Source organism: Tenrec ecaudatus, chromosome 15, assembly GCF_050624435.1.
Source record: "Tenrec ecaudatus isolate mTenEca1 chromosome 15, mTenEca1.hap1, whole genome shotgun sequence".
Lineage (NCBI taxonomy): Eukaryota > Metazoa > Chordata > Mammalia > Afrosoricida > Tenrecidae > Tenrec > Tenrec ecaudatus.
This window is the reverse complement of record NC_134544.1, coordinates 110,357,686-110,373,386: the sequence shown is the minus strand read 5'-3', so window position 1 is coordinate 110,373,386 and position 15,701 is coordinate 110,357,686. Positions and strand designations below refer to the sequence as shown.

The following is a 15,701-nucleotide window of genomic DNA, read 5'->3' as shown; positions in this document are numbered from 1 at the left end:
AATTGGAAACACAGGGAATCCAGGACAGATGACTCCTCCAGGACCAGTGATGAGAGTGGCGATGGCTGGAGGGTGGAGAGAATATAGGGTAGAAAGGGGGAACTGATTACAGGAATCTACGTATAGCCTCCTCCCTGGGGGAGGGACACCAAGAGGGCAGGGGGAGATGTCAGACAGTATATGACAAAATAATAATCATATATGAATGATGAAGGGTTCACGACGTAGGGGGGAGAGGGGAGAGCGGGTGAAATGAGCAGCAGATATTAAGGGCTCAAGTAGAAGGCATGTGTTTTGAGAATGATGGCAATAAATGTACATATGTTCTTGACACAATGGATGTATATATGGATTGTGATAAGAATTGTACGAGCCCCAAATAAAATGATTAAAAAAAAGTGCTTTGAGAAAGTTAGCCAAAGCTCTAGCAGAAAAATATCACCTGAGTCCTTCACTATGAAACGGTTCATTCCTCTCATCAGGTAAGGGCAATTTTGCAAGGCTTTTTGATAAGAAATCATTGGACCTTGCTAAAGGGGCCCCATTCTTCTTAATATAAAAAAGACTATTAGCATAGTTAAATTCCCAAGAACTTCAGTGCTTGGGGACTAAATGATTAGTATCATTTACAAAACTGCTTTGAACTTGATAGAGCCTATATTGAGAAATAGATCTATATTTTTATCTTTTAATTATTTTTCCACAAACCCTTTTGAAGTCTCTTAATACTGCTGTTTCCCTGGCATCTATCTATCAGTGTCTGAGACTTAACAAGTTTTTAAGAATCGGCTGAAGAGTATGGTCACTCCCACCCGTATGCCCTGGATTCCCTTTTCTCTTGTATATTCAATGTCTTTAAAATTTGGATTTTCTACATACCACCCTTGGCCACCACCCTGTCACCCTCCCCTTCAGAATAAAACACTGTAGATTTGTATGAAAGATGTCTGAATGAAAAAGCTGAGTAGATTCATTTCTTGCCCCCCACTTCTGACTGCTGATTTCTGCCCTCATTACCACACCACACAGCTCTAAGGTGACTCACCGAGTCAGGACATTTCCTAGCCTTCCTTCACTCAGCTTCTTGGCAGATTAGGAAACAAGTCTCTTTTTTCCTAGGTTGTCTGAGGAAGCACCAGGATTTGCTATCTTCTTAGCCACACCTTCGGTTCCCTTTGCAAGCTCATCACCATACGCCCACTGAATGTTGGGACTTAACAACCTAGACCCATGCAGTCTCACCTTGATCTTGCCTTACATAATCAAAACAGGCAAGAGGACTCAAGTCTCTAGCCCAATTCTCTCTATATTTTCAACTGCCCTACATGGCAGTCACTTAGATTTTCAACTCAGCACACCCCAAACTACACTCAACACTGTCCAGCTCCAACCTGTCATCTTATGTCACTTCTCGATCACATGTTCCCAATCTCATCTTGCTTCCATTTGTGAGCTACTGTAACCCATAAACCTAGATTTCATTCTTGACCCTTCCTTCCAACTCTGTATCTAAGACATAACTTTTTAGTTGCCATACCCTTTGCTCCTTCCATGGTCAAGTGGTTCCGCCATCTCTTGCCCCAGTGCCTCACACTGCAAACAGTGAACCCCGTTAAGAACAGATACTACATAGCCCCTTTTACTTAATGGCAACAATTATTTTCCATATTATATGATTTATGGGGTCTGGCCTCTGTCTACCTCTGAAGCCTTCCCCACTCCATAATCCTTCTCATTATCCTGTATCTGGCTATAAATGTTTCTTTCCCTTCCCGAACTCCCTTTTTGGCTTTTGCAGGTTTTACTGTAATATGAAAATAGTAAGTTCTCAAGTTTAGAGTGGAATAGTGCAATTGCGTTAAGTACTGGGTGAAAGAGAGCCAATGCAAAAGGGAATTGGAGGCATTTACTTGATCACAAATCTGAGAACACTAGCAAAATAATTGTGAATAATCTCGTTCACAGGACTAATATACAGATAATGGACTGTTTCCACTGCACCTTTATACCATTCACAGTAAATACTTTATTGTTGGGATCTTTGGAGTTCCATCAAGTTGACACGAACCAAGTTCAGGGAATTATTCCCTATAGGCAGGATAAGCTGAAATATGAAGGAGCTCCAAAAAGTTCATGGAAAAATGAAGTTTAAAATTAATAGACCTTTTTCAATAAACTTTTTGGAACCTCCTCGTACATGAGGTGTGCAGATTGAGGAAGGGAACTGATTAAAAAAAATAATAATAATGTTTTTTCTGTTCTCTGGAACTATCTCAAACTCTACTCCCAGTAAAAAATAGTAATAAGGTGTCTTTTAAGAGAGGTGGCTTTTGTTCAATATTACAAAAGGGCTTTGTAGATCGTGTAAGCAATTCAACAGGACACATCTTTCTGATTCCTCCTCCACGAGGAGTATTTTCATAAAATGATTTGCTTCGAAAACTCAACTTTATCTTTAAAGCATACTCCAACATGCATATTTCACTGTGTAAGCTGTAGGTTTATATTAGCATAGGAGTTTTACTTCCTGTCGGGTGAAACAGCTGCCGCGAGGATGTGTCACAGGTATCTTGAGGTGGCGTCACACATTACTTGGCACACAACTCCATGATCCTTGAGTACCCCAGAATTCATCAAGGTTGATGGCAATTTGTTACAGAAGAGGGATACTGTAGGAGAGATTCTCCTGGAGGGCGCACATGAACTCAACCATGGTTCCCCTGATTTTCAACAATTGTAAGAGAGTTCTGTGAATAATCCAGAGAAACCTAAACCATTAACCATTTGGTATGGTAGAGATTTGGTCCGAAGAACCCCTTTCCTTTATTGCTCTAGGACTGGCCCAATGGAAGGTTCTATTTAGTATTTTAAAAATTATTTTGTATGTTTTAATAAAATATTCCCTGGAATCTGGCCAAGGGTACTGGCTGGCCTTTCTGAGGTAAAGGACGTTTGCAGCAGGTCCAGGGCCCTGTTGTTTCTTGCCTGCAGGGCCTTCTCAGATTCCAGTTCGCTCTGGATGGCTCCAGCTCTCCAGAGAGCTTTTCCACGTCTAATTTGCAGTGCAGCTTCATTTCGTCTTAGGAGGGTGCTTGCTTCCCATCTCAGTTTTCTGCTTTAGCTTCTGCACCATTAACTTTTAAATCACAGATCTCCAGCTTCAGCTTGCGGATGATTTCTTTGGCGTGCTGGAGCTCTTTCGTCTAAGTTCTTGACATTGGTTGCTTTACTGGTCGTTTCTTTAAAGCCTGAAGCTCAAAGTCTTTCTTGAAAGTGTCCTAGAAAACTCAGGTTTGATGGAGGCTGCCTTTTGGCGTTCAAAAGCGTTTTGGCATTTTCTAATTACTCTTCGATTTTCTTGTATTTCTCATTCAGTTCTTCCAGTTCTGTACTTAAAAGGGTCAGGCGAACTTTGGGAATACTTTGCCTGGCAGCTTCTTCCTCAGATCGCCCCATCAGGGTTGGCATCTTCCAGTTGAAGACTCCTTTGTACAAGGATGTGACCACCTGCGGTCTTACCACTGTCTTGGGTGCAGACAGCCAAGTGAGATGTTTCACAGAACATGGGTCTTGTGACCTTTGGAATATTTATCTTTCTCTTAACTTCTGCCCATGAATTTGTTCATGGAGGTGGGAAATGGGGTTCTTTTTCCTTCACTTTATTCTCACGAAACTTCTGACTGCCCAAATGATAACTTCCTTCCATTCTCCTGGTCCACAGTGGCTGGTTTTGCCGATGCCGGAGGAGCCCGACCTGGATGATCCGGGGCAGCGCAAAAAGACATCAGCGGAGACTCCATGTGTTTGCTGACCGCTTCCAATGCAGCTCTTGACAAGAACCTTACCTTTCCAAAGTCTCAATCCCATTCCATCCAAGAAGCATTTCGCTGTTTCCCCTCTCTCAACTTTGCTCTCACATCTCTTTTTGTACTTGATGTATTGAAACTTGGAACAGTTTCTGACAAGAAGACTAGCTCTTGGAAGGAAGAGCTTGTGATTCATCCACTGTGTAGTCCCCACCATCCTTAGTCTGCTGTCCCACACTATTAAAAGCTGTGTGAATATATCTAATTTTCAAATCATTTATCTATTTTTTTTGCTACTTTTCACACTAATTTTATACTGTCTTATGTTTTTCAATATTGTTTAATTTAAGGGGCCATCTATTAAATTAAAATTTGGTTATGCTTCCTAAGGATGAAGTCAATTTCTCATAATACTTCCAGAAGTGTTTTTTCAAACTATGATTTCCTGTTCTAAAGCCGGTTTAAGGAGCCCTGGTGGTGTAGTTGCTAAACTTTGGGCTGTGATCTGCAAGGTTAGCAGTTCAAAGCCACCAGCTACTAAGCGGGAGAAAGACAGGGCTTTCTCCTCTCATTAACAGTTACAGAAACCCAAAGGGGGCAGCAGTTCTACCTTTTCCTTATAGGGTCCCATGAGTCAATATTGACTTGGTGGCAGTGTTTTAAAAAAATACAGATTTACCTGAGAATTTAAAATATCCTCAAAACTAAAAATGTCTGAAAATCACTACTACAGGGAAGTTAGCAGATTATGAATAAATTTGCCCCCTCCTGCCCCACACAGCCCTATTATGTGGTCACAGAATGATTTTAAGAGGGTGACCATATTACCATTTTTAACTAAGCCATGTGCAATAGGTGGGACTCCCTACTACCATTAGCTCTCACAGATGGGTGATTTGGGAAATGGCAAAGTCTGGCTCTGATTTCTTCTGAAACTGAAAACGAAGAAACAGCACACACATTTTCCCAAGGACTTTTTGAAGCTCCTGATACAGAGACCATTTTAGCTGTCCTAACTGAAGGTGAGGTAGTGGGTGAAAGGGGTGCCACTGGCCTCTAGTGGGTACAGGTCAGGAATACCACTAAGCAGTCAAGAACACAAAGCGCCCCCTCCCCCCCACGCTTCTGAAACAAAGAACTCTTCCGCCTACAAAGTCAGGGGTGCATGCAGAGTTTAAGAAACTAGGATTTAAACTCATGTTAATTGAGGGAGTTGGAGGCAAATAAAGGGGCTAAGGATCCCATTCTTGCATCTCCTCCCCTGAATATTTTGTCTTGTGAACACAGACTTATTCTGTGACTGTTTCGCAGCTGACTGATGAAGCCATTTCTATGGTGGCTAACACACGGCACTGACTGCATGCTCACCGCTTAACGTACACCGTTAACCGCCGTTGTTCCTAAATAGGTTTACTGAAAAGTCCTCAATCAATGAGGACTAGAAACTTCATAATAACTCCCAGGCAACTGACATTACGAAATCTCTTGCGCGATAATTAACAGAGCCCTTGAAAAGAACAGCATTTCTGAAGGACATTATGGCAAAAGTATATAGTACTATCACATTTATTTACTGATACACTGACTTCTTTCAAAAATAATCTAAAGTAGCATTATACAAAAGTAAAAATACTTGTATACTCAAAAGTTTGGCTTTTCTTTTGTTGTTTCAGTTAGAGATTTCACTTTGAGCCACAATCTATGTAAGAGGCTAAAACTTTCAGGTTTATTTAAATTATGATACTTCATAGCTATGTTTTCAAGAGTAGACAATATTTTAAAAAGTTAAAGTTTTGTTTGTTTCATGAAAGTCATAACCACACCACCTTTTCAAATAAATGGCCTTTTTCTAGGTGAGAGTATTTAAGTCTGGAACTCTGCACTACCTATTATTTGTTACAAAACATTCATAAAGCTAGCACTGGTATTGGTCAGCCTGTGCTGTTATCATAGGAAAGAGATAAATTATAAGCCTTCACACAATGAAAGTGTGATTCTTGATCCACTGCCACTGTAGGTGATAGGTGACAAATAATTCCAAATTTAACCAATCAGAAACAAAACTAAGCAATTTAGGTATTTTTTAAAATAAGTTTTTCAATGTTTTACCATATTTGATAGCAGCTTTTTTTATTGGTTACAAAACCTAAGCCCATATACAAAATTAGGAACACATTAAATGCCTCTTTTGAAAGAACGGTTTAGTCTTTTTAAACTGTTTTTTAAAAATGTAATTTTTAAACACTGTTTTGAAAACTTAAAATTGCAGCAATATACTTAAGTTTCCTTTATCTATGAAATGGCAAAATTTCAGTTCAAAACCCAATAAGGTCACAACAAATTGAATCAAGCAAGTGCATACACAGGCCTGCATTACTTGACGATGCTCATAGTCATTAAGTCAGTCTGCACATGGAACACCAGATGAAATAGGAAGCATCAGAGTGGAGGCCTGGTTTTAATCTCAATGTGTGCAAAATTTACAAGGTAACTGTCAGCAAACATGGAGGGTCCAGAAGAAACCGAACTAGAAGGGGCACGATTCACAATATCAAGAAGCTTCGGACTTTGGGGGTTCACCGAAGTTTGTGACCTTAATTTGCTTTTACCTTTGTTTTTCCTACTTTTAGTGAATACCACACCGTTTCAAAAATTTAGACGATAGTGTCTGAACAGGATGCAGTTACCATATGAAGCTTCAACTCAAAATTTGGATAAAGAAAAAAAGGCACAATGAACTTCAACTCAATTTTATGTGCACAAGAGTTGAAAATTTGAGCCACCTTAAAGAGAAATTGATTCTAAAATTTATAAAACCTATAAATAATCAGAGGCCAAACCACTATATTAAAACAGATTCTCTAGCAAGTAAAAATCTTGCAGTTTAAACATACGCTTGTATCCTCTGGAGATACAAGACAAAACTCGCTCTGTAAAGTGGCTCCGCCTTGGCAGGTACGTGTGTTTTTAATGAGCGCACACCTGCTATGTGCTGCTTATCCGTGAACCCCAGCTGACTCACAAAGCTCTGATGGCATCTGCCTTACCTTCATCACAGGAAATGCACCCCCACCCACCCCCGTCGGCTAACTAAATTACTTTAGGTTTTCTTTCCCTTAACATTAATGCACTTGGAAATTAAACCCAGTAAACAATGGCAAAAAAAAAAGTGTTTTTTTTTTGTGACAGCACAAATTATTCGGTTTAAGAATTTTCAAATCTGTACTCTTCCATTAATTAAATGTGTCAGACAATTTTACCAAAGCAATGACTTTACACAGTAAGACCAGATATTGCAGAATCATTTAAAAATCACTGCAAATCAGGTTTATGTTAAATAACTGCAGATTATTCCTCTACATAGATCCTTGTCTGAATGTTTTAATATGTATGTTTTTAGAGGATCTGAATCAACATTTCCAATACTCAAAAAATGAAGTTTATGACACCTCTAAATAGTCGCTGGTTTGTTGCCAACCACATTATCAAAAGCACTGTTTACTAAGTAAAAAAAGAATTTAAGACTAAATTACAGTAAACATGAAAGCTCCACAGTTTAAACCCAATATAAATCAACCATATCCAATTATCAATTTAAAACAAAAAGATTAACTCCTGAAAGCTGAAAGCAAGATTTTTTTTTTTTTTAACATCACCAATGGGCATTTATACCTTGTTTCTCTCCTTTTATAGTTAGGGACTCTTGCTTTCACCTTAAACAGAAGTTCAAGTCCATAACAGGTTGCAGCTTAGGTAAAATACCATGCACGGCATCTGATTACTTCAAAACAGCAGGAACACACAGGCGGAAGTGAGTGGTCGAATAGGGCTTGCTGTTCTCAAAAATTAGGTATCATGGTGAAAGCATTACCATTCCATGTTTAAAGTTCTTCCTCCAACCCTGGCTTCTGAGGCAGATAATAACCACATCAATTACTGGTAGATGAAGTAGTAGTTTTTGTTTTGTTTTTAACTTATCTGTTTAATCAATAACCAAGTTTCTTTTTAAGTTACTTGTTTTTTGTCAGTTCCACCGATGAAAAAGCATTTGGCTTGTACTTTAAAACCTATTCTTCCACATAAAGAATATGAAAATATGTTTGTGGAGGACAATGATGTAGGCTCAGATCACATTGCACCTCTTTTAGTCTTCCAGCGTGTAGATGCAGCATACCAAAGTTTCTCGATCCACAACGCACCGTTTTCCAAAGGACTCTCAGGGGGCAGCTGACGGGCCGCCATTACGGAGTGTTCTTAACTGCAGACTGTCGCTGTCAGCGTGTGGCACCAGGGGAACAGGAAGAAGGCAGGGAACTGAGATGGTTGAGGAGGAGTCTAAAACCGTTTAGGAACTCATGCATCTGCATTTACAGTCCATGTGACAGGACCTTTGACAACGGCAAAGTGGCTGAGACATGGCTTGCTTTAGAAGCATCAGAACGAAGAGCGTGTGTTTTGGAGCCTTTGTTGTTGTTCTGGTTTGGTGGCCGTCCGGTGGTGCTTCATATTGAATGTGGGAACAAAGATGCCACAATCAACTGAACTTAAAAATTAAATTCTTTTGTCTGAAGGTTGGCTGTTGGGTCAAAATTGTAAGTACCTCCTTGTGTTGCTTCAGGAATGAGGCTAGGGTCTTCATCAATCTATGAAAAGGGAAAAAAAACATCCTTATTATGTCATGATACTATATATTCTGGGATAAATAGAGCTCATTTTTAACCTTAGAAGAGAATTCTGTATGAATGCTTTACTCATATACACATGTTTACCGGTAAGTAAATCTGAAAATAATAAGTTTATTAAGAAACTTAACTACTTAAAATTTTTTTTTGTTTTGTTTTTAGTTTTTACTACTTAAAATTTTAACACACACCTCAAAGCTGCCCTTTGCTTTCAGTTTTATACCTTGCAATGCTGTTTCTGACATAGTAATTAAGAGAACAGTTTAATAGAGCACATATAGCAATTCTTTTTTGTACTTAAGATTTTTTTAAGTAACTGGGAAAATTTAAACTCAAGGGAATCAGATAGAATGATATAAATTTTATTCATACTAATGACTATAGGAAAATTCTTTACACCATCTTTTTATACTTACATCATCACCAGAGAAATACTGATCTATGATTTCAAAGGCTAATTTATAAATGTCTTCATTTTCGTGTTGCTGCAAAACTTCAATTTTTTCCAAACCTGATAAAATAAACAAAATAGCTGAGCAGGTAACACTCAACACTATGTTCGTTTTACTTAAAGTGAACTCAGGGGGATTGGAGCACCTTCCTTCTCCCCATCCACCAAAAATGAATAAGGGCCCTTATGCCCAATAGTCACAATGAGACTGGAACAGGTTTTCAGAACTGTAGTCAGACAACGCCTCCATTCACCGTTCCAGTATCACCCCAGGGATGATAGGTACAAATCTCTAAGTTGATATCTGACCTTACTAATAAGTATTGTTCCTTGAAATATCCATTTGGTTTGGTGACTGTCGAACAGTAATTTAAGGGCAGTTTGGCATTCTTCAGGGATTCAAATTGTGTTGGCTTTTCAATGTTCTTTGAATTTTATGAACTAAAAGCAGCAAGATCAGGGCTGTGCAGTGGACCGGGTAAGCTGTGTCTCTGCAGTTCTCATGGGACAGGCCTTGCTGTCCTCTAAGACCGAACAGGTACATTGCTGTGATGGGAAAATATTCCTCAGGGCAACTTTACCAGCCCATTTTTAGCAAGATAATTTCCCATTTCTTAAAATGTCCAATTAAGACCTGTGTCCTTCGAGAAAATCTATCAAGATAGAATCCCCCAAACAGCTACCATAACCCTCTGAATTGGCCCCTCCCTCAAACTGAAGATCCCCTTGGAAGTCACCGGTTTGATTAGACTCTACTCCCTGGATGATGCTGACAAATTCCCAAACTCTCCCCCAATTCCGGTTTTTTCCATACAATTATTTTCATTAGCGTTGATTCTGCTTTTAAAAAACCGATGGAAAGATCAGCTCTTTGAGCTAGCTGACCACATTCAACACTGGGGGCACCCACTGACTACGCCAAAAGCTTGCTGGGGCCAAGCTGCTCCCGTGAAACGGAAAATGCTGAGCGATCCCAACGTGGGTGGCGATGACTCGACTGTCACTCTGGGATTTTCTTCGTTCATTGAGGTTGATGGGCTTCCCTTTCTTGGCTCATTTGCGGGGTCTTCTCTACATTTGAAAAAAAAATGCTTGATCCACCTACAAACTGGTTGAAGTGGGGGAACATTCCTATAAACTTGATGCGAAATTTCAGTGATTTGGACAGATGCCCACGTGAGTTTTGTTAAAAAGTTTACCTCAACCTTAAAAAGTATAACTTTGACTTTCAATTTGTTTTTTTTTTCTCATGGCACAAAAGGCGTCCCTTTTTTGCCAAGGCACCTTACTGAAACCAAGATAAGTAGATACCTTTAAGCATGTTCTGTTTGGGAACATAACCGGTGCCGTGATTAACTGCAACCCGAGTAGCAATACTTTTGGACTTAAATAAAGAACCAAAGAGTAACAATTCTACCAGTTATTCAAACTTTCTAGGTTGTCATGAACCTGATTACAATGGTAATTTGATATACCCTAAAAAAGTAAAACGTATCTTAAATCGGAATGACCACTGAGCCAACAGTGAGAAGGTCTAGATCTTTAAGTGTGCATCTCTCAATAACAACTCACATGACCCTTGGACAATACACTTATAACATCTCTGGCATAAATTCTTCTCGTTATTAAGAAAACCCTTTATAATCTCCTCCCTGGAGGACAGACAGCGGAGAAGTGGGTGAGGACAGACATCGGATGGTGTAAGATATTACAAAATAATAATAAATTATAAATTATCAAGGGTTCAGGGGGAAGGGGGTAGCGGGGAGGGGAAAAATGAGGAGCTGATACCAAGGGCTCAAGTAGAAAGCAGGTGTTTTGAGAATGATGATGGCAACATGTGTACAAGTGTGCATGACATAATGAATGGATGTATGGATTGTGATAAGAGTTGCATGAGCCCCTAATAAAATGATAAAAAAGAAAGAAAGAAAACCCTTTAGGTTTGAATAGTCAATAATGCTACAGTATTTGTTTTCTTTTGAAAAATAAAATATAAAACAAGTGGTATAATAGTCCAAATTGTCAAAAATATATAAAAAATAAAATATGAGATTAGAATAAACTGATCTACGGTCTGGTCAATTTAGTATATATTGAATTACCATCCAACCTCACCACCATTGAGTTAATTACAACTCACATCTACGCTACAGGACAGAGAAAGGTTTCCGAGGCCACCAATCTTTACAGGAGTTGACAGCTCATCTTTCTCTCACAGAGCAGTGGATGGATTCAAACTATTGATCTTGTGGTTGCCAGCCCAACACTAACCCACTGCATCTCCGGGTATAACATGACAAAGAAGTGCTCCCTGTGGAGAAGTTTTAGAAATGTGGGGTTAAACAAAGGTTATGAGTCCCTTTATTGTAAAGGTTCTCAACATTTTTACTTTGCTCTCAAGCACTGTGACTTTCAGAGGAGTATTCATATTTGATAAGACGCCAGTGTGAATATCTAGGAATAAAAAATAACAATATAATGTGATAATAGTATTTCATAGTTACAGTGTTTAACTAGTTTTCTCTGTTGATTCCACTCTTACCTCCGCATTCTTCTATTATTTCAGCTATTGTGCTTGCTTCATCACCAGCCATTATCAGGATGTTTTTTAGACCATCTAGAACCACCTGAACAACTTGAGAATCTTTTACAGACAGTAAGTTACAGAATGGTGGTATTACATTCTGTTGTACAAGGTATTCAACCTAGACAAGAGGAGAAATATTTTTATTTGTAGAATTATTATTTCCCCCAAAAGAACACAGTAAAGAGTATAGAAACAACCTGAAACTCTTTACCAAATAAAGGTAGTATACTTTCCAGTATCAACAATCATGAACAGCTTTTGTGAACACACCTGATCTTTCCTGCCACTTATTGTTAAGTTGCTAATTGCCCAAGCAGCTTCTTTTTGTGTTCCAAAGTCTCCCTAGAGGTTGAGAAAGAAATGAGAAAATAAAATTTTCACCCCAAGTGTTAGTTTTGTTACATTAATAGACACGAGGAACTCAATATAACTAACCTTAGCAAGCTGATGTATAATCATAGGGATTAAGCCAGCATCTATTACAGCTTGAACCTGTTGCTGGTTGCCCGCTGTTATATTGGAAAGGAACCAAACTGCTTCCTGTAATTGAACAAAATACAGGGCACCTTTATTGGGATACTTTTATTTGTAATGCTTTTATATTTTTGAATTTAGCATACTTTATATATGCAAAAATGCACCTAAAAGTGATTCAGCTATGAAGAATTTTCTAACTTTAAAAGTTATAATGCAACTTCTACTCATAATAGTTGAGCCCCATTGACCTAGTATCTCTTAACAACATATATGCCCATAATATGTTAGGAACAATTCTAGGCACTGGAGATACAGCAGCAAACAACACTGATAAAACTCTCTGTTCATGGAGTTGGCATTTCTATGCATCAGCTCCCTGTAAAAGACAGATGGCTAGAAATAAATGTTAACACTGGTTTTTCTAATACTTTGATAAAACCACTTCTAATGAAAGTGAGTTATTTAAAAAATTTACCTATAAGACACTGCCATTCAATTATTTCACAGAAATCCAGCATCTAATGTCATAAATGGAATTCCAGGTAAAAATACATACAACATTTCCTAATTCAACATTTTTAAAATTCATCTACAGTGATGTTTATTGTGTTGAGCAATAACCACCACCATCATTTCTAACTTATTCCTACCAGCATTAACAGAAACTCATTGCCCTCTAAGCATACATTCCCCACTCCCCTTCTCTCTGGCCCCTAGTAACCACTAATTAACTTTAGTTTCTAAGGATGTGCCAATTTCAGAGAAGTGGGATTATCCTTTGGTGACTGGCATATTTCACTCAGCACATTTTCAAGATTCACTCGTGTATTAGCATGTACTGACACTTCATTTCTCTTTAGGGCTCTGTAATATTCCACTGCATGTTGTAGAGTGGTAGAATTGCTGATACACATGTCATACATCTCCACCTTTTGCCTATTATGAATAGTTCTGCAATTCTGGTATATGTATTTCTTGTAAAACCTAGCTTTAAAAAATTTGTGGGAAAATTATTAAATTCCATTTTCCATAAACTTTTTATTTTGATTACATAATAGAAACACAATGACATGTTATTCTGGGTGTACAAACTATTCCAATATATACTTCAATCATAGAGGAGAATATCAAATTACTTAAGAGGTAACTTTTCCTCCAATTAATTCAAGGATCTAAAGATAAATATCCTGAAATATCCCATAAATAAAAGTTAGAGTATAAGTAACTTGCTACTATGAACTGTAAGAACTATGAATTAGCAAACAGTATTATAGCTGTAATAGGCTTCTTATTCATTTTCCCCAATTTAAAAAATTTTAATAAATCATTTTCTTGGAGGTCGTTACAGCTCATTTGTACATATGTTGCCATCATTTACAAAATATATTCTTCCTACTTGAGCCCTTGGTATCAGTTCTTTTTATTCCCACCCCCTCCTGAACCTTTGATACATTATTTTCATATTTTACACCATTCCCTCTTCTCCCTTCACCCATGTTTGATCCCCCTGGTGGGGGGTGTTGTGCGTCAATCATTGCAATCAGTTCCCCCGCTTTGTCCACCTTTTCCCCCACCTTCCTCCTACTCTCATGGTATTGTTGCTCTCATTATTTTCCAAAGTTTCTACAATTGTCAAAAAACCTGACATACCTACTCTAAGATTAAAACAAATTTATTAAAAAAACAAACAGATTTATTGGTGGGAAGGGAGGGGAAAAATGTACAAATGCGCTTGACACAATAAATAGATGTTATGTATGGATAGGTAAGAGGTGTATGAGCCCCCAATAAAATGATTTAAAAAAGAAAAAACTCCAGATTTATTGTAATTTTAGTGTCAAATGTGTATCTTCCTCCTCCACAACTGAAAGAGCTAACTGTAATTTCATTTCACCTTCCAATTGTGGTACAAAGTTAGTAATAGGAGAATATGTGTTAGGAGTACTTGGGTACTAACCCAAATGCAAATATTTTGTAGCTTTGAAAATTTTAAATGTATGTGGAGCCCACCTAGGCCACCCCTCAAACAGCAGGCTGATCGTTTTATACCTCCAGGGACTCATTGTGGTTACAAAGATGCAAGGCACACAAATGCTCAAGGTGAAAAGTGTTTGAAAATACTACTAGCTGAAACTAAGTAGGCATCTATGCTAATTAAATAGGTATTTATGTTAATATCTTAATTGTTTCAAACTATAAATACACTTAGCTATAAAAACCATCTCTATTAACTTTCTATAGTAAAAATATAGGGTCTGAAAGTTTCTAGGTTTCCTTTTTTCATCTGAATAGTCCTACCTATAAAATGTGATTGCTTTTCTATAGGACTTCAATTTTAATGTGACAGTCAAGCAATTATATAAAGTTATGATAAACTAAAAAAACCTCACCGCCGTTGAGCTGATTCTGACAGTGAGCAACCTTATAAACAGGACAGGGTAGTACTGCCCCTGTGGGTTTCCAAGACTAACTTTTTACAGGAGTAGAAAGCTGCATCATCTTCCTCCCCCAGCAGTGGTTTCAAACCACTGACCTTGACGTTAGCAGGGCAACTTGTAACTCACTATCCCACCAGATGGCCCGTAACAGGAAACAAGCCTATGTCTTGGGGGAAAACACTGCTATTGCCCAGCAGTGTAGAGAGCAGCAGTTAACGATTTTTATTTTTAAAGTCTCTAGACTTCTTTAATGCAGGGTTTGTAGAGTGGCTGTGAGGGATAAAGAAAGGGAAGTTAAAAAAAGGAATTAGCCCTCAATCCCTTCACTTTCAAAATAAATTGGGTAGCAAAAAATGTACCAATGAATGTAAAGAGTGTCAAGGGCTTCTTGGGCTGTGGTAATAACTATCAGCAGGTCCAGAGAGACACATCCCTGGTCAAAGGGAATACATGTGGGAAACAGAAAGATTTCTCCCAAGTTGTCTCCCCCATATATATCCCAAACTTAGCTGCTTGCTACATGTGGCAAATGACTACACACTTGGAGGTCAACAGAACTAGGTCAGGGGTTAATTTCCCTAGAGCAAGCAGACACCACTGTTTATATCCCACAAGTAGAGCTCACTCCCTTCTGATAAGGAGAGTAGTAAATTGTTTCCCTGAAGGAGTGCCCAGGGAAGTCAAGCCCACCCAAGGGTAACCAAGACTAGACTGCCATTATGAATCTAGGGTCCGCACATGTCCCTCCCCTTCCTATGTGCACAATCATAGGTTCATCCCCTTCCTGTCACGCTTATGCCTATTGTGCATCCCCTTCCGATGATGTGTATGCCTATTGTACTGCCCCTTCCTGTGACGTGTGGTTACCTGTAATCACGCCCCCCTAGTTATAAGCCTTGGTTAGTAATAAATGTCGCTCTCGCCCCTGTGCTCCTTCTCCCCTTCTCTCCACGTGGACCACCAAGCGGGGCTGAGGTGAGCATGCTACCATGAAATATGTCTGACTCCATTATTTCAACCTCTCTTCTATCTCTCATGTTCTCCGTGACTTTACTATAATCTTTACTTATTATCGCCGTATAATTGTGCCTACCGGACCCGCAATGATTTGTTGGGGGCTCTTTTCCCCAACAAATTCAATGGAGGCTTAATTCCCATGGGGACCTGCAGATGGATTAGGGTTTTCAATGTCCTCTACCGCCTTTTGCAAACCAGGTGCTCAGAATTTAAGCTCAAACACAACTCTCTCCTGTGATC

The 15,701-nt window shown here is 38.7% G+C and overlaps 1 protein-coding gene across 1 annotated transcript in view; it reads right to left on the bottom strand.

The window, feature by feature from the left end:
• Positions 1-6,231: 6,231 nt before the first annotated feature.
• KPNA3 (karyopherin subunit alpha 3) overlaps positions 6,232-15,701 on the bottom strand; it is an 82,061-nt gene continuing 72,591 nt past the window's right edge. The window contains exons 13-17 of the mRNA XM_075533271.1: positions 11,965-12,069; positions 11,800-11,871; positions 11,485-11,647; positions 8,905-8,999; positions 6,232-8,449 (exon numbers count right to left, since the gene is read on the bottom strand). Coding sequence (XP_075389386.1) covers positions 8,351-8,449; positions 8,905-8,999; positions 11,485-11,647; positions 11,800-11,871; positions 11,965-12,069 — 534 coding nt within the window. The 3' untranslated portion in view covers positions 6,232-8,350. The remainder of the gene's footprint in view (positions 8,450-8,904; positions 9,000-11,484; positions 11,648-11,799; positions 11,872-11,964; positions 12,070-15,701) is intronic.